The following is a 25,704-nucleotide window of genomic DNA, read 5'->3' on the forward strand; positions in this document are numbered from 1 at the left end:
CTAGGCTGGATTGTTAGGGCGGGCGTAAGATGAGTAGGCAGGCCGGAGCATTCAAAGGTAGATTTAATTGTCGGATTGTTGTCAAGCTCACTAGTTAATATTTCGGAAAATCTTTTTAATTCACTATTTTTTTGGTTAATTACCTGTATATCTTTTAATTGTTAGAGTTAACAAGAAAAAATAAAAGGGAAAGTGGGAAACTATCCTTTTTCAAGCTCATAGGTGGCAAAGTGTCATTTAGACCGGGGCAAAAAGGGGAAAATAATAGTTCTCTCTTCCAGATAAACACAGCGAATAGATAGGCAAAATCATTATTGAAAAACAATTTCCAATGGTAGTTTTGCAAGATTTGTCTCATCCTGAATTAGATGCTAACAGCAAAAGTCGAGCTCTACAACTTTGGTGGATTTCGTAGGCTGTGAATTACTATTCCCTTTCCATGATATCTTCGGACTATAATTTGGTCAAAATTTTTCTCCCCTGGGTCCAACCGATGGATCCCACCTATCACATCGACTTCGAATTCTAGGATTCATTTTAATATTACTCGAGCATCAATTGACTTAGAAATAGGGCTAGAATATTAGACTCTAATTATACGAAGACCTGTCAGTATCAAATATTCTACGTTTTATTGACATGCAAGCTTCTACAGCTACATACGTAGCTAAATGAATTGATATATGATTGGCCAAATTAACACTTCTGAATTTGATCTCATTCCCTGGATGAAACCAGAGAAGATGACCATGAGAATGTTTCACTGTAAATGCTTTTCATTTCTAGTTGCTTTTGCCTTTGTTCTTCTGCAGGTTCATGCTCAGGAACCAGGTCAACTTTCATTTCTGAATCTTTTTTTTTATTAACACTGATTGCCATGGATAATGTAACTCGGAACCAGCTAATGATTTTATCTCTGTTTCCAGGATTTATCAACATAGATTGTGGAGCAACTTCAAACTACACGGATCCAACAACTGGCCTTTATTATGTTTCTGATTCAAGCTTCATAGAAACTGGGGTGACCTACAGTGTGGCTGCAACATATCAATTAGACAGTCTTCAAAAACCGCTATGGACTCTCAGAAGCTTTCCTGAAGGATCCAAAAACTGTTACCATATAAAAGTCACCAAGCAAAGTAGATACTTGATCAGGGCAAACTTCTTCTACGGAAATTTTGATGACAAAGCCACACCACCACAATCATTTGATTTGTACCTGGGGGTTAATCAGTGGGATTCTATAGTTCTTAGCGATGTTTCCACCATCCTGTTCAGGGAAATCATACATTTTTCGCCATCAGATTATATCAACATCTGTCTGGTGAATACAGGCTCAGGGACACCATTGATTTCATCTCTAGAATTCAGGCAACTGAAAAATACCACTTATGTTACTCAATCACCTGAGTCGCTTATGGTCTATGCAAGGAAGAATGTTCAACCTATTACAAATGCAATAGTCAGGTGAGCCATTTAGGTGACAATTTTGTCTACAAATTTAAGATAAGTTCACTCTATGCTTAACTAGTAAGAAAATTTTTACAATCCTGTAGGTATCCAGATGATGTCTTCGATCGAAGATGGGTACCATATAACAATCCCACCATGGATCAGTTGACTACCACTGCCACAGTTGATGCTGGTAGTCACAATGACTTTCAGCCTCCACAAATTGTGATGAAAAGTGCTGGGATACCAAAAAGTGTAAGTGAGCCTTTGCAACTCACCTTCACACCTGTGGATCCGACTTCGAAGATTTATATGTACATGCACTTTGCTGAACTTGAAGATCTTCCTGCAAATCAGTCCAGACGATTCAATATTACTGTGAATGGAAACCACTGGTATGGACCTACTAGTCCAACTTACTTGTACACGTCCTCTGTATACACCCCTTCATCCTTGAGCGGAGCACAATTGGTGTTTCAAATAATTAAAACCGAAGATTCAACCCTGCCTCCAATCCTCAACGCAGTCGAATTTTATGTGGTGAAAGATCTCCCCCAATCAGAAACTGAGCAAGAAGATGGTAAGCTCTTCCAAATTGCTAGCATCTAACAGTACAGACGATTTTTAATACTAATTATTCTGCTGAATCTGCAACTTTAGCTGATGCTATCAACAATATCAAGTCATTGTATAAGATGAAAGATTGGCAAGGAGATCCATGTCTTCCTCAAGACTGCTTGTGGGCTGGACTTGATTGCAACTTTAATGGTTATGATCCTCCAAGAATTATTTCCCTGTAAGTTTATGTCTTCAATAACACATTTTATTTAACTTTTTAGTTTGATTTTAATGATACTTTGTTAATCAAATGAATGGACATGAATTTAGGGATTTGTCTTCAAATGGGTTGACTGGTGAAATACCTCCTTACATTTCCAAACTTACAATGATTAAACAACTGTAAGTATATATAAATCTCCATCTCACATGATTAATTTAGTGAATCTTCAACCTACTGAAGATGAGATCAATTGGTTGACTCAAAAAATTAATTATTTTTTTAAATTTTCAGGGATTTATCAAACAATAGTTTGACTGGATCAGTGCCTAAGTTTCTGTCTGAACTGCAATTCTTGAACACCTTGTAAGTTAATTCGTGGGATTTATAAATTGAAATGGGATGTGTCTTGGTATCAAAACCAGGGATTAATTCATATTTCTGGTATGAATTTTGCAGAAAGTTAAGTGGAAATAATTTCACAGGTTCACTTCCAGTTGATCTTATTGAAAGATCAAAAAATGGTTCCTTATCATTAAGGTATGATTTTCTTCCTGTCAACAACTATGATGCCATATGAAGTCAAATACCCTTTGAAATTTTCCGATTCAGTGATATTTCTGAAAGAAGTTTCCCATCCAAGGTTGGATGAAATGACCGATTTCCAACCTCTAAGTTTGAAAAGATCAAATTTTCACTTGTATGTTAAAATCAACCTTTAAATTTAATTGTAAAAAAATATTTTTATTATTTTGGTCAAATATCATAATGAGTTTTTCATATCAAACAGTTTGTTTATAATTTTCTCTGGGCATTTTAATTCAGCTCTGATTATGGGTTTACACCTATATAATGGTACTTATATTTATTTATTTACCATGGCAAGAATTTACTAAATTTTATAAGAAATATTCAATTAAATTTGTACTATTATATATTTATTGTTCTTAAGTAAATAAAGGCCTGATCAATCTTGGGCTGGATCAATCTGGGCTTCAGTCTGGCAATCTGCCCAAAAAGAGAGTGAAACCTTCAATTTGCGTAGGGTCAGTTTATTTAATACTTATAATTCTCAGCTCTCACATTTGTTCTCACTGGTGTTTGATTGAAGTGTGGATGGCAATCCCTATCTTTGCGCTTCAGTTTCATGCGCCAAGAAAAAGAAGAACAATGTTGTTGTTCCAGTTGTAGCAGCATTCGCTGCCTTGTTCATACTATCAGCTGCATTGGCTATTTTCTGCAGAATTAAATGTCCCAGACGAGGTATCTTTTTGCATTGCTAGTATTAGTAACCCCAGAGTCCAGAGCACATGCACCTGAAATTTTCATGTATTTTCACATGTATCTTAGTATTATTATTTCTCTGATTATTGATTTAATCAGGACAAATATGGGGAAGAACCCCAAGAAAATCATCATATGTGTTAACGGAAAAGATCAGACGATTTACATATGCTGAGCTCTCGATGATCACCGACAACTTCAAAAGAGAACTTGGTAAAGGAAGTTTTGGAAGTGTTTACCATGGTTACTTGGATGATGATACTGAAGTTGCTGTGAAAATTCTTTCTGAATTATCAAATCAAGGATATGAAGAGTTCGAAGCAGAGGTATCATGTGAATCTTAATAGAACTTGCATTTAGTCTTTTGAGCTTGCTTACTTATTATGTGCGTGCGATGTGAAGTCTAAAGAGATTTTTTTAATTTACAGGTGAAGCTTCTTCAGACAGTGCATCACAGAAACCTCACACCCCTTTACGGATATTGCGCTGAAGGCAAGCAAATTGGGCTCGTCTATGAGTACATGGCCAATGGAAACTTGAAACAGCATCTGTCAGGTTAGTTTTTTACTAGGCCATTTGATAATTAATGACTTCATTTTCTGAAACTTTGAAACCAAATGGATGACAAGAGAGATGATCAAAAAGAGAAAACTTAGAATCAGTTGTAAATTTATTTGTTTTTCTGCCTGGATGTAGATAAGAGTGCAGATGTCATGAGTTGGGAAGGGAGACTTCGTGTAGCGGTGGAGGCAGCACAAGGTTAATCAATTTGCAAGTCTTTCGTTTAGCTTTCATTTAGTTTCATATTTGTGCCTTTAGGTGAACTTGGTTAAGGGAATTTGAAATGCAGGATTGGAGTATCTACACCATGGCTGTAAACCACCCAGAGTACACAGGGATATCAAGTCTGCAAACATCCTATTGAGTGAAAACTTCCACGCCAGAATAGCTGATTTTGGGCTCACAAAAACTTTCCCAGTTGAAGGTGGCACTCATTTGTCAACAGGTGTTGCTGGTACCTTCGGCTACCTTGACCCTCAGTAAGTAATTTTCTTCATCTCATACTTGAAGTGATCAAAAGAAAGAACACCTTAATAAAGTTGGTTTAGCAAGATTTACCCACCTTTTTTTTTATTTTTTATGGAGTAAGTAATCTTTTTGAACTTGCAGGTATTTTCAAACGTATAGATTAAGTGAGAAAAGTGATGTTTATAGTTTTGGGGTCGTTCTTCTGGAGTTGATCACAAGTCGACCGGTGATTGCAAATAACAATGGGAATAATCACATAAGCCAGTGGGTTGGTTCCATGATTGCACAAGGAGATATCAAAAAGACAGTCGATCCAAGGTTAGGAGGAGACTTTGACATCAACTCAGCCTGGAAAGCTGTTGAAATAGCAATGCTTAGTGTGTCTCATACTTCCGATGAAAGGCCAAGCATGAATTATATAGTGAGGGAACTGAATCAATGTTTAGAAATGGAGATTGCTCGGAAGGAAAGACGTGGGGTTCAACCAGGAAATCATCATGAAATGGTGTCTCTAAATTTAGGAACTGATTTCATTCCTTCAGCAAGGTAGTACTTTCAGGTCAGCAAATTAAGATGGCTTTTCGAGTCTCACTGCTTCGTCAACTTCAGTTGGTGTCTGAATTCTATGAAAAATCAAATAAACGTAATGGTTTTGGTGCCTCAGTCAATCACATTATATTATGTTAAAACTTTTACTTTAGTGCTTCAAGCGTGATGTTTCTATTTGTAATCACAATCTTATGTACTATGAGTGTTTTATATCATTGCATTACAGATTTCAGGTTTGCTTTTTATCCTTGGTTTATGTCTTTTATTTTATCACATTGGTGATAACAATAGCACTAACATATCAATTGTAAAGTTTATCATTTCTCATTTTTTAAAGTTAACAAAACTGGTGAAATATTAAAATTTTTAAAGAAAAAGTTTAGATTCAAATCTTCATTATATTTATGAAACCTTAATTTATTTAATAAAATCCGACTATTATATTTTGAGATTTATTCATTTGACCAAATCAGACAGAATTTTCCCTTACCAACACTAGTTTTCCGGTTATCTATCTATAAAGTTAGACAAAAAGTTTTAAGAACACAAAAAGCTTCAAATGTCATTTGGGAATTTGTGTCCAAGACTAAATTTCTGGACTTACAAACTTTTAGAGAAAGTGGACCTAACAAAAGTCCAACAGCCGAAAGGAAAACTATTTAGGAAAAAAAATTATTAAATTGATTTAGACAATGGTTCATCAACTGAGACAATTGATTTAGAGGAAGTGGATGGCGACGGCAATGGTCTAGATGAGGAAATCGGTCTTGTTGATCCGATATTAAATATGAAAGGAGAGATAACACTGAAAAAAAGAGAAATCGACCATCGTTAGCTGGAAATTCACCTGCAAAATTGAAAACCCTAAATAGAAAAGAAAATATCACTTTTTAAAACTTAATTTTAAGAGAAATTATTAGTTTTTCAAATTAAGAGAGTAAAATGTATAAATTTTAAATATTATTATTAAATGATGATTTTATCTATAACCCAAACTTACTTTTGGGGAAAAATTATTAGTTTTTTAAATCATAGATAGGTGTTTAAGTTTTTGAAAATTAAAGGGTAAGAATTTAAAATTTCACCATAACTTAGGTGGGAATAAGTCTTTTGGCCTAAAATATATTAAAATTGAAGAATCCAGATTGAAATTGATCTATTAAATTATATAGAATTAGGTAGCCTCAAATTTATGCAAGGTGTGAAAAAAAAAAAGGCTTCAAATTTTCTTAAGCCTCTTATATTTTATTGCCATTCTAATGTTGACCTTATTTATTTTTGTTCTGCGCTTGACAAGTGAGAATTAGTCAATGCAGGGGATGGAGCGGTTTACCCTAGAGGCCTAGACCCTCATTGTGTGCCAAATGTTTGAAATTTCATATATATAATTTATCATAAAGAAATATTAAAACTTTCAGAAGTTGACCAAATCATCATAAGAATATTACAGTTGTTTTGAAAATTTCACATTTTGTTTCATATTGACACATTGCATGTTCACATTAGCAGATTTCTATAACCATATTAAAGGATTTATAAGCCTAGCTAGTTTGGATGATAGTTTATGAGGAACGCCTGATTCAAATATAATTCGTGTAAATTGAGATAACATATACTGATACCTAAAATTGAACTTATTATAATAATACGAAAAATAATTTAAGAAATATAAGAAAAAGTAATCTATTATTGACAAGACAACTAAACATGATTGTCAATATTTTATGATATGTAATATATATAAAAAATATAATATAGTATAGATAAAAAATGATGTGATAAATATGATATATTAAATTACTGATACATTGTGACATACCTTTTAAAAAAATGTTAATGTAATAGGGTGAAATAAAAAATTTTAAATTTTTACGGATGTTTATGATATTTTTAAAATAATATTGTCTTAATTAAAATTTTTACTATTTTATGAATATTTTATTATTTTGTTTTTAAAATACATATTTTGTGATAAAATAAGATACATAATATAGAAAATTATATTTTTAATATATGATAAGATTTATGGTTTAACTATCATGTAACTTAATACCATAAAACTGAATACAATATAAGATAAAAAATTGAAAACAGGTTCACGTCAAAATAAGATGAAATTAAAAGGAGAAAACATGCCATTATTATTCTCAAAATTTCTCTCAAATTATTTATAGAAAATTATGAAATGAAGTGTGAGTAGTAATATATTAAAAGTTTGATGAACTTAAGAAAGTAAATAAATATTTTTATTTGAAAGTTCACAGACGTGTATTCCCTTAGAAGATATTTAATTTATTATTACAATTTATTCATAATATTTTATAAATAATAAAATTATATACACATATTTTTAAATACATAATTTAGATATATACAAAATATATTATTATATAATTAAATAATTTTAAATAAAATATAAAATTATAAATAATTATAAGAAATAATATATATTTGTATTATTATGATTATTTTTTATAAAATTGATCGAATAATATCGATAAAAAGAAAAGAAAAAAAATTAATCGATGATAACTTCAAGATTGTCCTGTACCTTTCTAGAAACTTACCTCGTGCTGGCAGTAAATTTTTTTTTTAATTCACAAGCGTCCACTTAATTTTTAACTTTGGGAACAGGTCCACTTGCAAGACGACTATTTCATGTTTCTCCTCCAACACGCCTAGGTAACCTTCCAGGAACCTGAAGTTTACATGTTGATCTATTCATCAAGCTTACCCTTGATCCTTTTTATCATAGCCAGTCCAAAGACTTGGGCTGCTTTGTTTTTATCGCCAAGACTCTTACCAAGTCTTTGTCTTCGTTCAACAATGTCAGCCAACTGATGTTGACATGTATCATTCAATTTACAAAATGAATAAAAAAGTAAAAGCAAGCTTCAAAAACAGTTGCATTTGACCATGTCAAGTGGCCATTCTTGTTTTTCACACCTGGACTTCGTCTGTATAAATAATAAGATTGAATGTTGATCTGCTGTTTGGTCCGCCCCAGAAAGGTTATGGCGATTTTCATGAGATTTGTGTTGCTATTACTAGTTTATTCTACTCTTACTCTTCTTGTTTCTGCACAGAATCAATCAGGTTAGCAAATCGTTTATCTGAATTTTGGATGTGTTGAAGTTTTATTTCTGTTTATGTAACTGGGAATTTAACTGCTCATATATTTCTGTCAGGATTCATCAGCTTGGACTGTGGGTTACCAGGGAATTCTCCAAACTATACTGAAGAAACGACAGGCATAATTTATACTTCCGATGCTGACTATACAGACACTGGCTCTTCATACTCTGTGCCAGATGAATATGTAAATAATAAGCAACGACAGATGTGGCATGTCAGAAGTTTTCCTGAAGGGAAACGAAATTGCTACAGATTAAATCTTACCAGCGGTGGGAAATATTTAATAAGGGGAAGTTTCTTGTATGGAAACTATGATAGATTGAACAAACTGCCTCAATTTGATCTCTACGTGGGGCCTAATTTTTGGGAAACAGTAATAATATCAAATGCCTCTACTTCTATACTCCCAGAGATAATTCATGTTGTCGCTTCAAATTATTTGCATGTCTGTCTGGTGAATACTGGTTCCGGGACACCTTTTATTTCAGCACTAGAGTTAAGGCCTTTGAGAAGCACAGCTTATGTAACTCAGACTGGATCTCTGGAAAAATCTCTGCGATTGGATATGGGTTCAACATCGGGTAAAACAATCAGGTGAGGCTTTTTGTTAACCCTAACTTTTATGCAAGAAAATAAAAAATGTTTATGTGCTTTGTGTGATTAATGAGCAATGTGCCAGGTATAAAGAAGATGTTTATGATCGTGTTTGGACCCCGTATTATTTCAATATGTGGTCAAACTTGAGCACTTCGCTTACCGTTGATGCCAATGTTAGCAATGCTTACCAACCAGCACCGATTGTCATGGAAACTGCTGTCAAACCGACTAATGAGAGCATGCCCCTGAATTTCTACCTGGAACCAGATAATCCCAATTCCCAATTTTATGTTTACATGCATTTTGCTGAACTTGAAGAGCTGAAAGCAAATGAGACCAGACAATTCAACATTACTCTGAATGGAGAACTTTGGTATGGACCTTTTAGTCCAGATTACCTGGAAACGACCACCGTATTCTCTAAAAAAGCCTTGACTGGTGGAACATATAACTTCTCAATCATCAGGACTAGAAATTCAACTCATCCGCCAATCATTAACGCCATTGAGGTTTACACAGTGGTAAAACTCCTGCAGTCGCAAACTGACCAACAAGATGGTATGTTCTTATCAATTTATGCCATTTAAGGCTAACCTGATGCCAGTTTCTTCAATGATTGTAGTTTTAGTTTCTAACTTATGTCTCATATGGCAACACATTAGTTGATGCAATTACAAATATCAAGTTGGTCTATGAATTGAAAAAAGATTGGGAAGGGGATCCTTGTGCTCCTCAGGCTTTCTTGTGGGAGGGCCTTAATTGCAGCTATGGTGGTACAGATGGTCCACCAAGAATCACATCCTTGTAAGTTCATGCCTTATAGCTAGCTAATATAATATCTTTGCTGCTTAATTCCAATTCTCTAGAATTGACATTATTGAATTGCATTCAGAAACTTATCTTCAAGTGGATTAACAGGGAACATAACTAATTACCTGTCAAATCTCACCATGATTACATCTTTGTAAGTGTAAAAAATCTCACAGGTGTTAATAAGTTCTCAGAATAATTAGAGAAAAAAATTGACTAACCATTATCCGTTGTTTTGTCAGGGACTTGTCAGACAATAATCTGGGAGGACCTGTCCCGGAATCTCTCGCTCAATTGACCTCCTTGAAATTCCTGTAAGTTACTTGAGATTAAAACTTAGTGTGCAAGTTTCTTGGCGAAAAAAGGAAAAAAGACAACCATTACTACATTTCCTTCTGCAGAAACTTAGAAAGGAACAATCTTTCTGGCTCAATTCCTGCCCAGCTGATTGAGAAAAGTAACAATAAATTACTAACATTAAGGTAAACTTCTTCTTGACTCCTTCAAATGATTGCTGATATTTAATTTTGCAAACTTACTGTGTTTGATAACAATTTAAATGCTTAAGCTATCATTAATGCTGAAAATCCTCTGTTTTATTTCTTAAACATTAAAAGTCTTTGCCCAGAAGAAGCAACTCTATATGTATTTGTAACAGAAGATTATATAATAAATTACTGTTAGATAACTCTTTATGCTACAGATTTTCTTACAAGCTTCTATTGTCTCAATTCTAGACTTGAGGGAAATCCAGAACTTTGTCTCACAGTTTCATGTGAAAATACAAAGGAAAAAAACAACATAGTTATTCCAGTGGCAACATCTGCGGCTGTAGCTTTCATCCTCTTAGCTGCATTAATTAGCTGGTGGAGCTTTAAAAGAAGAAAGCACAAAGGTTTGCACCGCATTATTTCAAATATTACTGACAGTTTGAAGAGATGCATTACTTGGATAAATTCTTATTGTGCTATATTATAATTGAACAGGTAAGAGAGTGGACACCAGATCCATCCCCTCATTTGAGTCATTTGAAGGAAACAATCGGCAATTCTCTTACTCTGATGTCCTGAAAATGACTAACAACTTTGAAAGGGTTCTTGGCAAGGGAGGATTTGGAACAGTTTACCATGGTTACATAGATAATGACATTCAAGTAGCTGTAAAGATGCTCTCTCCATCATCTGTGCAAGGGTATAAGCAGTTTCAAGCAGAGGTATGCATTACAAATTTCAATATAAAAGTGATAAAACAGGACATGAAGTTCTCTTTAATGACAAGAAATTTTTCTTAATTGCAGGTCAAGCTTCTTTTGAGAGTTCACCACAGAAACTTAACAACTCTTGCGGGGTATTGTGAGGAGGGCACCAACATGGCACTCATCTATGAGTTCATGGCTAATGGGAACTTGGAAGAGCATCTATCAGGTACAAATCTTCTTGAATTCTTCTGTTGTATATACACATGCTTGCATACAAGCTTTAATGTTTGTCTCATCAAATTTTCTTTTTGAAACAATGAAGTCATACAATTTATATTTCTGGAACTGGAAATTATAACCACATTATTCAAGATTGCTGAATACTTAATCATACCATATTGTGCATTAAGGTCTAAACAGTTTCTGTGTGAATGCAGATAGTAGCAAAGATGTCTTGAATTGGGAAAAGAGACTTCAAATAGCGGTCGAAGCAGCTCAAGGTTAGCTAGCAGAACGTTACAAGATGATTTTTTAAAATCTTTTATTACACAAGATAATAGTCATTTTCGAAGCAGTCTTTTAATGCAGGCTTCAAGTCAATTAAACTTCATTGAGTTTTGAATGCAGGATTGGAGTATTTGCACCACGGTTGTAAACCACCAATTGTCCACAGAGATGTGAAGTGTACTAACATCTTATTAAACGATAAATTTGAAGGGAAACTGGCTGATTTTGGGCTTTCCAGGACTTTTCCTGTTGAAGGTGTCTCTCATGTTTCAACCATTATTGCTGGAACCCCTGGATACCTTGATCCTGAGTAAGTGGTTTTGCTCAATTATACTTAGAACTCTTTTCATGAGTTAAAACAAGAACAGATATACTTGTACACAGATCAATTATACTTTTTTTGGCTTGCAGGTACTATATATCTAACAGATTAACGGAAAAGAGTGATGTGTATAGTTTTGGGGTTGTTCTCCTGGAGATAATAACAGGCCGGCCTGTGATTTCAAAAACACTTGAAAATGACAATGTTCACATAAGTCATTGGATTAGCTTTATGCTTGCCAAGGGAGATATCAGAAGTACTGTTGATCCAAGGTTAAAGGGAGATTTTGACATTAACTCTGTGTGGAAAGCTGTGGAAATAGCAATGACTTGTGTATCTTCAACTTCTGTTAGAAGACCTACAATGAATGCTGTAGTGATGGAGGTAAAGGAGTGTTTAGCAATGGAGACAGCCCGAAAAAGGAAGGACTCTAGTGACCTCGAATCAAATGATTATGCTGAAACGATGACTTTGAATATCAATGAAGAATTCTCTCCCTTAGCAAGGTAGCCATTCTGCCAGCTGATAGTGTTTATATTGGGACTTCATAAGCAATATAGAAAGAAATATTTTAAGACTTTTAGCCAGAGATGGCTTTAGCACTGTTTGTTTGTAAACTCATTGTGAATATGGATTTTATTATTTCATAAAGCTTAGAGAAGACAAATATATGTCTATTGTAACTGAATTAGCGCAATTCATCTTGACCACATTTTTTACTTTTGTTTTGCCAAGTACTACACTAATTTGGACAAGTCCTGTCACCATCTCAAGCTGGTTTGATTTTTTCTTGCAATTACTGCGTTTGCAGTGCCATTTCATGGTATGATGCTGGAGGTTAGATACAGGGATGTTTCAATATTATTTGCCTGTCAGTCACACCGAATTGATTTAACCGAAAAAATAAATTATTTGAAAAACTATTTTAGATACTGACTTGAAAATATAGAATAATCAATTTTTTGAACTGGTTACGAGTGTGAATGTATTTTTTTAAAACAATTAATTGAATTAAACCAGTTTTAAAAAAATTTAATAAAATATCAAGTTTATCTTTTAAAAAATAATAAAATAAGATAATTTTTTATCATTTGATTTAAAATTGATTAACAAAAAATTTAATAATAAAATTATGTACACAATTTACGTGCATAACTTCATATATAAGTAATAACATATTACTATGTATTAGATATTATTTTATTTTTAATTTTAATCTATTATATATAAATAATATTACTCAAAATTTAATCCGACTAATTAATAGCTTTGATTTAAAATTGGTTAATATTTGAAGTGATTTGATTTTAAAATAAATTTTATTATACTTTTTCTTTTTCCTTAGACAGGACAGAAACGTGCACTTTGGGTCATTAAAGTTCCGTAAAACTTCTTTGATGTTTTAAGCAAACCGCTGGTTGTGGGTCACATTTTTTTGATGTTTTAAGTAAACCACCAGTCATTTTCTTTCCTTCCTTCTTTCACACACGAATTCAATACCACGCTGTAAAAATTTCAACTACAATCCATCCTGCTGTGAGTTTTAGTGGTGAAACCTTCACCTTTTGCATCTTACACAATTGAAGGCATAATAAATAGTTTTACAGAGATTCAAATCTAAAATCTTAATTTTTACTTTAAATATAATTTGGATATTATGTCAAAATCATGTATGTCTTTTTTTTTTTTTTTTACTTGAAAATCTTAATGCTCATTTTGAATATAACTTAGATAATTTGAAGAAATTAAAAAATAATAATAATCTTCAATGAGACAAATAACTTATATAAATTAACTAACTAAAATATACATATATTTATAGTATTATTCAATTAAAAATAAGAAAATAAATAAATAAAAATATTAAAAATGTATAAATAACCTTTTGTTTTATAAATCCAATTTTATAATAAAAATATTGTTTACGAAACAACACAGTAAAACAACAAAATTACAATTTTTTATTTTGAAAATAAACCTTAACAAATAAGATTGGAAATTTGGAGATGGTGAGTGAAAGATTTTAGAAAAATTATACTGCATCCGTTTGATTTGCATTATATATTAAATTAAATTAAAAAGAAATTAGAAATAAGAACTTTTTAAAAAATCAAGGTGGGCCCGCCTTGTCTACCCATTTTCAAAATTTTTTAACTTTGAGGCTTACCCCGACATCATGACAGATCCGCCCACTCTCCCATGCAAATCAAAGTTGACATTTCACTTTTCCTTCAAACGAAGTGTGGCCTTTTTTTCACACATTTCTTATATAATTGGGTAGTAGAAGGAACAAAAAAGCAGCAATGGAGATGTTTAAACATTTTTTGTTTGGGTTCTTGTGCATGGTTGCTCTTACAATGCAGCTGGTTCATGGTCAGAGTCAATCAGGTTTCAATAAACAATTTTTAAGTATTAATTTCTATTTACTAACTGTTTTGATATACCAAGTATCTCTCTCTGTCTAACCATATTTTTTTTTCCCAGGCTTTATAAGCATAGATTGTGGAATATATCACCAGAATGATAAGCTGACAGGCCTAAATTATACTTCTGATGCAACATTCATAGAGACTGGTGTAAGCAAAAATATATCACCAGAATACACCAGTATCATCCTGGAACAACAATTCTTGAATGTTAAAAGCTTCCCAGAAGGTGTAAAAAATTGTTACACAGTGAAACCATTACATGGAAATCTGAAGTTTTTGATTAGAGCAAGATTCATGTATGGCAATTATGATGGCCAGGGGCAAATACCAAGCTTTGATCTACTTCTTGAAGCTGATGTGTGGGATTCAGTGGAATTGCAAGATGCATCCACTATTGTTACAAAGGAGATCATTCATATCCCAAGAAAAATTATGTCTATGTCTGCCTTGTGAACACAGGCTCCGGAACACCATTCATTTCAGCGTTAGAATTAAGGCCTGCAAGTAATTCCACCTACCAAACTGGATCAGGATCACTGCTACTCTCTTGGCGGTGGGATGTTGGTTCAAACAACAATGGAACATCCAGGTAGAACATTTTATATCATCAAAATTTGGTAAGTAAAATTTTGATTTCCTAGTAAATCTGTGTGGTGCAGATACAGAGATGACCCTTTTGATCGCATATGGACACCCTACAACAGCAACAGCTGGGTAGTAATAAGCAGTTCCCAGCCTGTTGATTCCAGTGATGACATATACAGGCCACCATCTGCTGTCATGAGGACTGCAGTGGTACCAGCAAATATAAGCAATTCCTTGCAGTTCAGTTGGGACCGCTCAAATAACATATCGGGATTTTATGTTTATTTCTACTTTGCTGATGTTCAAGAGAATCGACGCAACCAGACTAGAGAACAGGCCATCTACTAAAATGGAAAGCTCTGGAACAACCCTTACGCTTTTGTTTACAACTTAAACGCAAATACCACTTGCAGTACAAAAGCCATAGAAGCAGAAACGATTGATTTCTCAATCAAAAAAACTGAAAATTCATCCTTACCACCCATCCTTAACGCTTTTGAGGTATATACAGTAAAGGAATTCTCTCAATTCCTAACAAACCAACAGGATGGTATGTTCTTTTTTTTTTTGTAAGTTGTAGATGATTTAACTCTTCTTTAGTCCGCCTCGATTTAACTCTTCTATGTATATGCATATTTGCAACCATTAGTTGATGTTGTCATGAATTGCATGAATTGCAAGGAGATCCTTGTGGCCCTAAATATTATATGTGGCAAGGTATTAATTGCAGCTATGATGATTATAATCCCCCCAAGATTAAATCCCTGTGAGTCTTCACTTTAAAGCCATCATCGTAGTTTCAATTTTCTTAAGTTTGATCCAGAATCCATTTTCTTTTATAACAACATGATTCTTCATGCAACCAGGAACTTATCATCTAGTGGAATATCTAGGGAGATATTTCCTCACATATCCTGTCTCACATCGATAAAATCTCTGTAAACATCTCAATCCTAATAAACTTGTAGGAGCTCTTAAACTGTCAATGATAGAAAATAAATCAATCTGATATTCTCAATTACCTTTCAGGGACTTGTTGAATAACAACTTGATTGAATCAGTGCCTGAATTTCTATCACAGCTAAGTTTATTGGTTGAAATATATATATATATATATATATATATATATATATATATATATATATATATATATATATATATATGGATTATGTTTACCATTCACTTGCAGAAACTTAAGTGGAAATAAACCCAAAGGTTCAATTCCAGCCGCCCTCATGGACAGAAAACAGAATGGTTTGCTATCACTAAGGTTTGCTTTCAGTTCAAAGCTATTGCTAGATCAATTGATTAAAATTCTTATGAGTATTGTGAAAACGAAAAAACTGTTTGTAAAAGTGGTAATTATAAATCAATAATTTTGTACTTATTTCTAACAAAAACTATCCATAAGGAGCATACTGCTGCTAAATTATAGATCTCTTGACTACTTGTAGCAATCAGCATTACATATTGCTGTCATTCAAGTATTATGTTAATGATTCCCATTTATTCCATTATGGAAGGAAATCCAGATCTTTGTCCCGAAGCTTCCTGCAAAGGCAGACATAAAAACAAACTTACTGTTCCAGTAGTAGCACTAGTAGTTTCAATTTGTGTCATTCTAACTGCAATGTCTATTTTATGGAACTTTAAATCAAGAAAACAAGGTAAAAATCATGGCACAAGAAATTATTAAAAGTTTTTCAACATCCACTCAACTCATGCTTATTGAAGTTGATACTCTTATCCAGTTGGGAAGAAGAATGAATCATTGGAGTCAAAAACTCCAGGGTATGAATACTCTGATTTAGTGAGATTTACAAATAACTTTGAGAAGGCTATTGGAAAAGGTGGATTCGGAGCAGTTTACCATGGATACATTGATGACGCTCAAGTAGCTGTGAAGATGCTGTCTCCATCATCAGTTCAAGGATACAAAGAATTTAAAGCCGAGGTGTATCAACTATTTTACTAAAAACTTTAAACTTCCTCATACATGACTGACTATGTCTATTGTTTTACAGATTGAGCTTCTTATGAGAGTTCACCATAAGAACTCGACAACACTAGTTGGATATTGCGATGAGCCCACAAACATGAGATTGATCTATGAGTTCATGGCTAATGGAACTTACAATCACATCTTTTACGTTTGTTTTGCCATTCAATAAGATGTTTATGAGGTTTCATATGCTTACAATTTTTTTATGAATACAGAAAATGTTGCAGACACCTTGAGCTGGGAAGGGAGACTTCGAATAGCAACAGAGGCAGCACAACACAAGGTTACAAATGCTTCGATTTGCAATATTTTATTTTCAACATTTTGCACCTTGTTTTCTATCTAAGAAGTGAACTAGCGTACATTGATTTAAAACGTTGGATTGGAGTTCCTCCACAGTGGTTGTAAGCCACCCATAGTCCACAGAGATGTGAAATCCACAAACATCTTATTGAATGAAAGATTCCAGGCCAAATTATCTAATTTTGGTTTTTCCAGAATTTTTTCAGTTGAAAGTGGAACTCATGTGTCAACAGTTGTTGCTGGCACCCCTGGATACCTTGACCCTGAGTAAGTACAAATGTGATTGATATACTATTCACAACCATTGTATGGAGGAACGTTATATCTTCGAAACTAAACTAAGCTGAGGTTATTTATTTTGTCCCAATAGATATTATACATCAAACAGGTTAACAAAAAAAAAGTGATGTGTATAGTTTTGGGATAGTTCTCTTGGAGATAATCATAGGCAAACTTGTCATTGATACTCTTAACCTTGAGAGGACTCGGTAAGTCAGCGGGTAAGTTTCATGCTTGCCAAGGGAGATATTGCAAATATTGTTGATCCAAGACTGAATGGAGATTTTGAAACCAACTCTGTTTGGAAAGCTGTGGAAATGGCAACGACTTGTGTTTCTACAACTTCTGCTAAAAGACCAACCATGAGTCAGTACTAATGGAACCGCATGAGGCTTTAGAAATGGAGATAGCCCGTAAGAAGATGGGCAAGGATGCTGAATCAAAAGATTCTATGTTATCGATGGATTTGAATCTCGATACTGAAACATCTCCTATATTAAGGTAGCACTTTACAAAAATGTAACGCACTTAAACCATGCATAAATCGATGTTTCATCATGTTCCAGGTCTTGGAATAACCTTCTTGTGTGCTTCAAGAAAATTAAAAGAGCAGAGCTGCTGCAGGTATTGAAGCAGAAAATAGAAGAATACAGCATTATTAGGTGTTTGACAGACATATTTATGCATAAGCAGGGCTGCGTATATGAATATATACTTAAATTTTGTTCATGTTAAACAATGTATGGACATGTGTTTCCTTCTCCAAATTTCTAGATCTCTTACCTGTAGGAAGAAGAATAGCTCTAAACCCTAATGAAACAAGTTATGGTTTAGAAATAACACTTGTTATGGCATGACATGACTCATGATTCAGAGATCAAGTAGGCATTGAATTAACTCAATTGCTTAATTATTGTTCAAGAATGAAGTTGGAAGCTCTAAGTAAGTAGGCAAGTTCATTAAATTATGGAAGCTCTAAAATTTGTTATTGGCATTCATAGGGATTGATACAAACAAACCAAGTTTGAATATTATCTAACTCAAATTTGGTTTGAATAAAAAATTATTCAGTTTGAGTTTATTGAATCAAAATTGAGGATGATTCGAGTTCGATTTGAATAAAAAAGGTTTGACTCGAGTTTGGTTTGCATTTATAGTTCAAATTTGCGACTCAGATTTGTGGTTTAAGTTTGTGACTCATCGACAAAACAACGTCGTTTTATCAAATAATAGACAAAACAATGTTTTTTTGTAAATGAATTATAAACTCAAATCACAAATCTAAACCATAAATTAAAACTATAAATTCAAATCGAACTAACGCTATGAATTCAAATTATAGATTCAAGTTATAAATTAGAGTCGAACACCCCTTGCTTCAAATTTGACTCGATTGAAAAAATGAACTAACTTTTTATATTTGAACTTAGTTTAAATTCAAATTAAAAGAATTCAAAGTTAAGTCAAACTAACTTTTGAGATCGAATTAACTAAATTTAAATCTAATCCTAATTAACAAATCTGTAAAAAGTAGACGCGATGTAAAAGTTGAAAAGGAAAAAAAAGAATGTTCTAATATACAATAGACTTTTCTATATATAACATATATATATGCAATTGTTTTTAGATGTGATGCTAACATTTCTGATTAGTCAATAAAAAATGGCATTGTATGTAAATTCTTCGTGAATATGGTTTTCATTATTTTGTATTTTTCAGAAACCTCCCAAAAATAATAATACATGTCAGTTGTAACTGAACGCCACACTGATTTGGAGACGTCCTGTCACATCACAAGCCGGTTTGATTTTTTTTTGCAGAGGCAATTGTCAATAACTCCAAAATATTGTGTCTTTGTCGGAATATATCCAATAATAAATACGAAGATTGGAATCTATGTTATATTAAATTAATTAATTTATATTAAAATTTAATTTATTATATTTATATATTATTTATTTTTATTATATGTTAAATTCTTTTTAATCTTTCATAACTTTTTCAATGTCATTTCATAGTATAATGTGGATGTTAGATATGGGAGTGTTTGAATATTATTTAATAATCAAATCAAATTAATTAAATAAAAAATAAATTATTTAAAAAACTAGTTTAAATATCAATTCAAGAATACAAAATAACCGGGCTTTTAAATTGATTATAAGTTTGTAGGTATATATTTTTTAATTAATTATTTGAATCCAACTGGTTTTAAAAAAATTAATTATGTATTGAGTTGATTTAAAAAAATTTAAAAAAAAACTTAAATAATTTTTTAAAATTTGATTTAAAATTAATTAGTAAAAAAGAAGACGTATGTTTCAAGTAGCATCTTGCCCCGGCAATCTGCAAAGCTTCATCGTGTACCTTTCTGTTTTTATATTTGCTTCCTCTTGTTCCTTTCTGTTTTTATAATTGAGTTGACAGTCAACCGGTGGTTGAGGGTCACATTTTATTTATGCCAGTCTGCCCTTCATTTTCTTTCTTTCTTTCACAGTCCAATCCACTTATAACACTTTGTAGAATTTTCAGCCACAATCCTCCTGTGAGGTTTAATGGTGAAACGTTCAATTTTGAATCTTCCAAACTTTAAAGCATAATAAATAGTTTTACAGAAAATTCTACCTAGAAATTTGTTTGTCCGTTGGATAAATATTTTAGACTATAAAAATCGAATCGTGTATTATATTACGTATTAAAAATTTATTTTTTCTTATTATATATCATGTATTGTATTGTATAGTATGATACACATTTTTAAAATAAAATAATAAAAAAGTAATAAAAAATTTTAAAAATTAAATTAAAGTTTTTTTGTTATACTTTTTATTTTGTTTCCACTATTAAGATCATCTTATCAAATTGTTACTACTTTAGTAAAAAAAAGATCATAGATTAAGAATTATAATTAAACTACATCATGGAAAATAAGTAATCTAATAAAAAATTAAATAATATATAGTTATATATAAAATATCCAATTATAATAAGAAAAACATTTTTCTCTTATAAAAGAAAATATATTCATTTAAATTAAGTCGGTTTAATCTTGAAAACAAGCTCTATTTAGTTTGGTTTGGTTCGAATTTGTTTAATTTAAATTTAAGTTAAATTCAAATTAAAAGATTTTATAATTAGAACATACATACACTAATATTGTTAAGTTAAAAATAAAAAAATAAAAAAACAAAATCTTAAAAAAAATACATGACTTACAGTTTTATAAATTCAATTTTAGAAAAATTATATTGAATCTTTTTTATTTGCATTATATATTAAATTAAATTTTGAAAAAAGAAAATAATATATTTTTTTTTTAAATCAGGGTGGGCCTTGTCTACCTATTTTCAAAACTTTTTAATTGTGAGGCTTACCCTCACACAGTGACAGATCCGCCCAAGTCTCCCATGCAAATCAAAGATGACATTTGAGTTTTCTTCCGTATGAAGTGTGGCTTTTTTTCATAAATTTCTTATACAACTGAGTAAAAGAAGGAACCAAAAATAAGCAATGGAGATGTTTAAACATATTTTGTTTGAGTTCGTGTGCATAGTTGCTCTAACAACGCAGCTGGTTCATGGTCAGAGTCAATCAGGTTTCAATAAACAATTTTTAAGTATTAATTTCTATTTACTAAGTATATTGATTGATATACTAAGGATCTCTCTCTCTCTAACCATATTTTTTTCAGGTTTTATAAGCATAGACTGTGGAATATCAGAAAACTCTGGCTATACTGATAAGCTAACAGGCCTAAATTATACTTCTGATGCAACATTCATAGAGACTGGTGTAAGCAAAAATATATTGCCAGAATACACCAATATCACCCTGGAACAACAATTCTTGAATGTTAGAAGCTTCCCAGAAGGTGTAAAAAATTGTTACACCCTGAAAGTGAAACCATTACATGGAAATCTAAAGTTTTTGATCAGAGCAAGATTCATGTATGGCAACTATGATGGCCTGGGGCAAGTTCCAAGCTTTGATCTACTTCTTGAAGCTGATGTGTGGGATTCAGTGGAACTGAAAGATGCATCCACTATTGTAACAAAGGAGATCATTCATATCCCCAAGAAAAATTATGTATATGTTTGCCTTGTGAACACAGGCTCCGGAACACCTTTCATTTCAGCATTAGAATTGAGGCCTGTAAGTAATTCCACCTACCAAACTGAATCAGGATCACTGCTACTCTCTTGGCGGTGGGATGTTGGTTCAAATAACAATGGAACATCCAGGTAGAACATTTTATATCATCAAAATTTGGTAAGTAAAATTTTAATTTCTTAGTAAATCTCTGTGGTGCAGATACAGAGATGACCCTTTTGATCGCATATGGACACCCTACAACAGCAACAGCTGGGTAGTGATAAGCAGTTCCCAGCCTATCGATTCCAGTGGGACCGACTACAAGCCACCATCTGCTGTCATGAAAACTGCAGTGGTACCAGCAAATATAAGCAATTCCTTGCAGTTCAGTTGGGATCGCTCAAATAACATCTCAGGATTTTATGTTTATTTCTACTTTGCTGAAGTTCAAGGGAATCGACTCAACCAGACTAGAGAACAGGCCATCTACTTAAACGGGAATCTCTGGAACAACCCCTCTGTGATTTATGTGTACAACTTATTCGCAACAACCTTTCGCAGCACAAGAGCCATGGAAGCAGAAACGATTGATTTCTCAATCAACAAAACTGAAAATTCATCCTTACCACCCATCCTTAACGCTTTTGAGGCATATGCAGTAAAGGAATTCTCTCAATTCCCAACAAACCAACAGGATGGTATGTTCTTTTTTTTTCTGTTAAGTTGTAGATGATTTAACTCTTCTTTAGCCCACCTCGATTTAACTCTTCTATGTAAATGCATATTCGCAACTATTAGTTGATGCTGTCATGAATATCAATTCAATGTATGAATTGAGAAGCATTTGGCAAGGAGATCCATGTGGCCCTAAAAATTATATGTGGCAAGGTATTAATTGCAGCTATGATGACTATAATCCCCCCAGGATTATATCCCTGTGAGTCTTCACCTTTAAACCATCATCCTAGTTTCAATTTTCTTAAGTTTGATCTAGAATCCATTTTATTTTATAACAAAATGATTCTTCATGCAACTAGGAACTTATCATCTAAGGGAATATTTGGGGAGATATCTCCTTATATATCCAGTCTCATTTCGATAGAATCTTTGTAAGCATCTCAATCCGAATAAACCTGTAAGAGCTTTTAAATTGTTAATCATAGAAGGCAAATTAGTCTGATATTCTCAATCATATTTTAGGGACTTGTCGAATAACAACTTGACTGGATCAGTGCCTGAATTTTTATCACAGCTACCATTCCTCACAGTGTTGTAAGTTTTCTTAAATAGGATTATGATGTATAAACTAAGTTTATTGATTGAACAAAAACAATTATGGATTATGTTTACTACTCACTTGCAGAAACTTAAGTGGAAATAAACTCAAAGGTTCAATTCCAGCCGCCCTCATGGACAGAAAACAGAGTGGTTTGCTATCACTAAGGTTTGCTTTCAGTTCAAAGGAGCATGCTGCTGCTAAATTATACATCTCTTGACTACTTGTAGCAATCAGCACTACATATTGTTATCATTCAAGTACTATATTAATGATTCCCATTTATTCTAGCGTGGAAGGAAATCCAGATCTTTGTCTTGAAGCTTCCTGCAAAGGCAGAGATAAAAACAAACTTACTGTTCCAGTAGCAGTTGTTCCAATAGTAGCAGTAACAGTTTTAATTTGTGTCATCCTAACTGCAATGATTATTTTATGGAACTTTAAAACAAGAAAACGAGGTAAAAATCTTCGCCCAAGAAATTATTAAAAGTTTTTGAACATCCATTTAACTCATGCTTATTGAAGTTTATACTTTTATCTAGTTGCAAAGCAGAATAATAAATCATTCGAGTCAAAAACTCCGAGGTATAAATACTCTGATTTGGTGGGATTTACCAATAACTTTGAGAGGGCTATTGGCAAAGGAGGATTTGGAGCAGTTTACCACGGATACTTGGATGACACTCAAGTAGCTGTGAAGATGCTCTCTTCATCATCAGTTCAAGGATTTAAGGAATTTAAAGCCGAGGTGCATCAACTACTTTAATAAAAACTTTCAACTTCCTCATATATGACTGACTAACTATGTCTATTGTTTTACAGATTGAGCTTCTTATGAGAGTTCACCATAAGAACTTGACAACACTTGTTGGATATTGCGATGAGCCCACAAACATGGGATTGATCTATGAGTTCATGGCTAATGGAAACTTACAGTCACATCTTTTAGGTTTGTTTAGCTCAACAATAAAGATTTTTTTTATGAAGTTTCAGGTGTTTATACTGAGTTCAGAAACTTTTTAGTTGTGCTATCAGTTGTGTGACATTCCTAAACGAATCACACATCATCAAAATATAAAGGATGTTAGGTTTGTATGTGCATCTCACATCGTTTAGATATAATAAAATAAAACTGATTAAATAACTTGTGAGTTTTTTAAACTGTTAAGATGTTTTTTAAGTTGTAAAATTCAAAAGCAAAATTATGATACTATAGATAATATCTTGACAGTAGATACAATATCATTGATTAATAAAAAAATAGTCTTCACAATTTTTTTATGAATACAGAAAATGATGCAGACACCTTAAGCTGGGAAGGGAGACTTCGAATAGCAACAGAGGCCGCACAAGGTTACAAATACTTCAATTCGCAGTACTCTCTTTTCAACATTTTGCAGTTTGGTTTCTATCTGTGCGAACTGGTGTACATTGCTTTGAAATTGCAGGATTGGAGTACCTCCACAGTGGTTGTAAGCCACCCATAGTCCACAGGGATGTGAAGACCACAAACATTTTATTGGATAAAAGATTCCAGGCCAAATTATCTGATTTTGGTCTTTCCAGAATTTTTTCAGTTGAAAGTGGAACTCATGTGTCAACAGTTGTTGCTGGCACCCCTGGATACCTTGACCCTGAGTAAGTACAAATGTGATTGTTATACTATTCACAACTATTGTATAGAGGAAATGTAACACCTCTATGCTACCACACATTGACAAAACACGAAAGACACGTTAGACATGTATGTATATTCCACATTGCTTGAGAATACTAAGATACGACTAATTAAATAGTTGTGAGCTCTTTAACTTGTTAAAATGCATTTTAGGTTACAAAAAACTGAGATTATTTATTTTGACTCTATAGGTACTATATATCAAACAGGTTAACAGAAAAAAGTGATGTGTATAATTTTGGGGTGGTTCTCTTGGAAATAATCACAGACAAACCTGTCATTGATACTCTTGACCCTGAGAGGACTCATGTAAGTCAGTGGGTAAGTTTCATGCTTGCCAAGGGAGATATTGCGAATATTGTTGATCCAAGATTAAATGGGGATTTTGAAACCAACTCTGTTTGGAAGGCTGTGGAAATAGCAATGACTTGTGTTTCTCCAACTTCTGCTAAAAGACCAACCATGAATCGGGTAGTAATGGAACTGCATGAGGCTTTGGAAATGGAGGTAGCCCATAAGAAGATGGGCAAGGATGCTGAATCAAAAGATTCTATGTTGTCGATGAATTTGAATCTCGACACTGAAATGTCTCCTATATTAAGGTAATACTTTACAAAAAGTATCCCACTTAACCAAGAAGCAGGTCTGTGTTTCTTCATCTCCCAGGTCTTGGAATAACCTTCCTGTGTACTCTAGGAAAGTTAAAGAACAGAGCTGCTGCAATTGTTGAAGCAGAAAAAAGAAGGAAACAGCATTATTTGGTGTTTGACAGACATATTCATACATATGCAGGGCTACATATATGAATATAAACTGAAATTTTCTTCATATGAAACAAATAAGTATGTTTGTTTAAGTGATGATCAATTCAACAATATAACTAGGTCCTGTCAAATGACATAATACTCTTTTGTTTAATTCTTAATTTTGATTTTTTTTATTTGAATATTTTAACATTAATGTAAGAGAAAAGCACTTTGGTAGCAATGCGAACTAATGTAAGTAAGAGGAGAGACCCCTAACTTGAGCTTAAACAAGGATCCAACAGGACTAAATGGGTTTTAGGGTAATTGAGAATTCATTGTTGATTCATACTTAAGAATTTTTCATTAGAAAAACTCAAATTCGTTACTTCTCTTGCTGATATAAATCAAAATTGGAGTCAAATAATGCTCCCAATTAAATATTTATAGTTTGCTATTGCTTGTATATATAGTCAGCTGATCAACTCAGAGAAAAGTAGCTGTCCACAGCATTAATACAGCAACTAGATGTATAGTTTTATCTCAATTCACATGAACCCTTCAACAGTTTAAAGCCAATGTTACTTATCCCACTTGATGAATGAGAGAAGTTTTCTGCACACAAATTGGTTAAATATAGAGACCAACCCATTTGG

At 32.9% G+C, this 25,704-nt stretch overlaps 4 protein-coding genes across 4 annotated transcripts; all 4 read left to right on the forward strand.

Annotated features, from left to right (window-relative positions):
• The first annotated feature begins 736 nt into the window (after positions 1-736).
• Positions 737-5,214, forward strand: LOC123210094 (LRR receptor-like serine/threonine-protein kinase IOS1). The gene is made up of 13 exons (XM_044628291.1): positions 737-831; positions 927-1,467; positions 1,557-2,032; positions 2,113-2,248; positions 2,341-2,412; positions 2,525-2,596; positions 2,690-2,770; positions 3,342-3,493; positions 3,614-3,840; positions 3,943-4,069; positions 4,211-4,273; positions 4,365-4,554; positions 4,685-5,214. Exons 1-13 carry the CDS (start codon positions 744-746, stop codon positions 5,091-5,093), a joined length of 2,634 nt encoding a protein of 877 aa, XP_044484226.1. The 5' UTR covers positions 737-743; the 3' UTR covers positions 5,094-5,214.
• Positions 5,215-7,993: 2,779 nt separating this feature from the next.
• Positions 7,994-12,380, forward strand: LOC123210093 (LRR receptor-like serine/threonine-protein kinase IOS1). Its single transcript, XM_044628289.1, has 13 exons — positions 7,994-8,188; positions 8,281-8,821; positions 8,907-9,382; positions 9,487-9,628; positions 9,717-9,788; positions 9,877-9,948; positions 10,036-10,116; positions 10,372-10,529; positions 10,621-10,847; positions 10,932-11,058; positions 11,270-11,332; positions 11,460-11,649; positions 11,751-12,380. The coding sequence occupies exons 1-13, from the start codon at positions 8,071-8,073 to the stop codon at positions 12,169-12,171; spliced, it is 2,688 nt and encodes an 895-aa protein (XP_044484224.1). The 5' UTR covers positions 7,994-8,070; the 3' UTR covers positions 12,172-12,380.
• A 1,584-nt stretch (positions 12,381-13,964) lies between these two features.
• On the forward strand, positions 13,965-17,945 carry LOC123210994 (putative leucine-rich repeat receptor-like serine/threonine-protein kinase At2g19230). Its single transcript, XM_044629492.1, is given in 10 exon segments — positions 13,965-14,049; positions 14,146-14,514; positions 14,517-14,679; positions 14,750-15,011; positions 16,420-16,629; positions 16,700-16,825; positions 17,051-17,247; positions 17,351-17,375; positions 17,377-17,463; positions 17,466-17,945. Coding segments are annotated over 10 exon segments (1,695 nt in total). The 3' UTR covers positions 17,637-17,945.
• Positions 17,946-20,769: 2,824 nt separating this feature from the next.
• LOC123210998 (putative leucine-rich repeat receptor-like protein kinase At2g19210) lies at positions 20,770-25,221 on the forward strand. The gene is made up of 13 exons (XM_044629495.1): positions 20,770-20,854; positions 20,951-21,500; positions 21,571-22,049; positions 22,150-22,288; positions 22,389-22,460; positions 22,552-22,623; positions 22,715-22,795; positions 22,919-23,085; positions 23,170-23,375; positions 23,450-23,576; positions 23,918-23,980; positions 24,076-24,265; positions 24,497-25,221. Exons 1-13 carry the CDS (start codon positions 20,770-20,772, stop codon positions 24,909-24,911), a joined length of 2,646 nt encoding a protein of 881 aa, XP_044485430.1. The 3' UTR covers positions 24,912-25,221.
• Positions 25,222-25,704: the final 483 nt, after the last annotated feature.

The sequence above is a fragment of the Mangifera indica genome, chromosome 3 (assembly GCF_011075055.1).
Source record: "Mangifera indica cultivar Alphonso chromosome 3, CATAS_Mindica_2.1, whole genome shotgun sequence".
Classification (NCBI taxonomy): domain Eukaryota; kingdom Viridiplantae; phylum Streptophyta; class Magnoliopsida; order Sapindales; family Anacardiaceae; genus Mangifera; species Mangifera indica.

Coding starts and splice junctions, on each gene's coding strand:
- LOC123210094 (XM_044628291.1), top strand. CDS start 744: ATGACCATGAGAATGTTTCACTGTAAATGCTTTTCATTTCTAGTTGCT. Junction 832..926: donor GGTTCATGCTCAGGAACCAG/GTCAACTTTCAT, acceptor CTCTGTTTCCAG/GATTTATCAACATAGATTGT. Junction 2,413..2,524: donor CTTACAATGATTAAACAACT/GTAAGTATATAT, acceptor TTAAATTTTCAG/GGATTTATCAAACAATAGTT.
- LOC123210093 (XM_044628289.1), top strand. CDS start 8,071: ATGTTGATCTGCTGTTTGGTCCGCCCCAGAAAGGTTATGGCGATTTTC. Junction 8,189..8,280: donor TTCTGCACAGAATCAATCAG/GTTAGCAAATCG, acceptor TATTTCTGTCAG/GATTCATCAGCTTGGACTGT. Junction 9,949..10,035: donor TTGACCTCCTTGAAATTCCT/GTAAGTTACTTG, acceptor TTCCTTCTGCAG/AAACTTAGAAAGGAACAATC.
- LOC123210998 (XM_044629495.1), top strand. CDS start 20,770: ATGGAGATGTTTAAACATATTTTGTTTGAGTTCGTGTGCATAGTTGCT. Junction 23,376..23,449: donor TTAAGGAATTTAAAGCCGAG/GTGCATCAACTA, acceptor ATTGTTTTACAG/ATTGAGCTTCTTATGAGAGT. Junction 24,266..24,496: donor CCTGGATACCTTGACCCTGA/GTAAGTACAAAT, acceptor TTGACTCTATAG/GTACTATATATCAAACAGGT.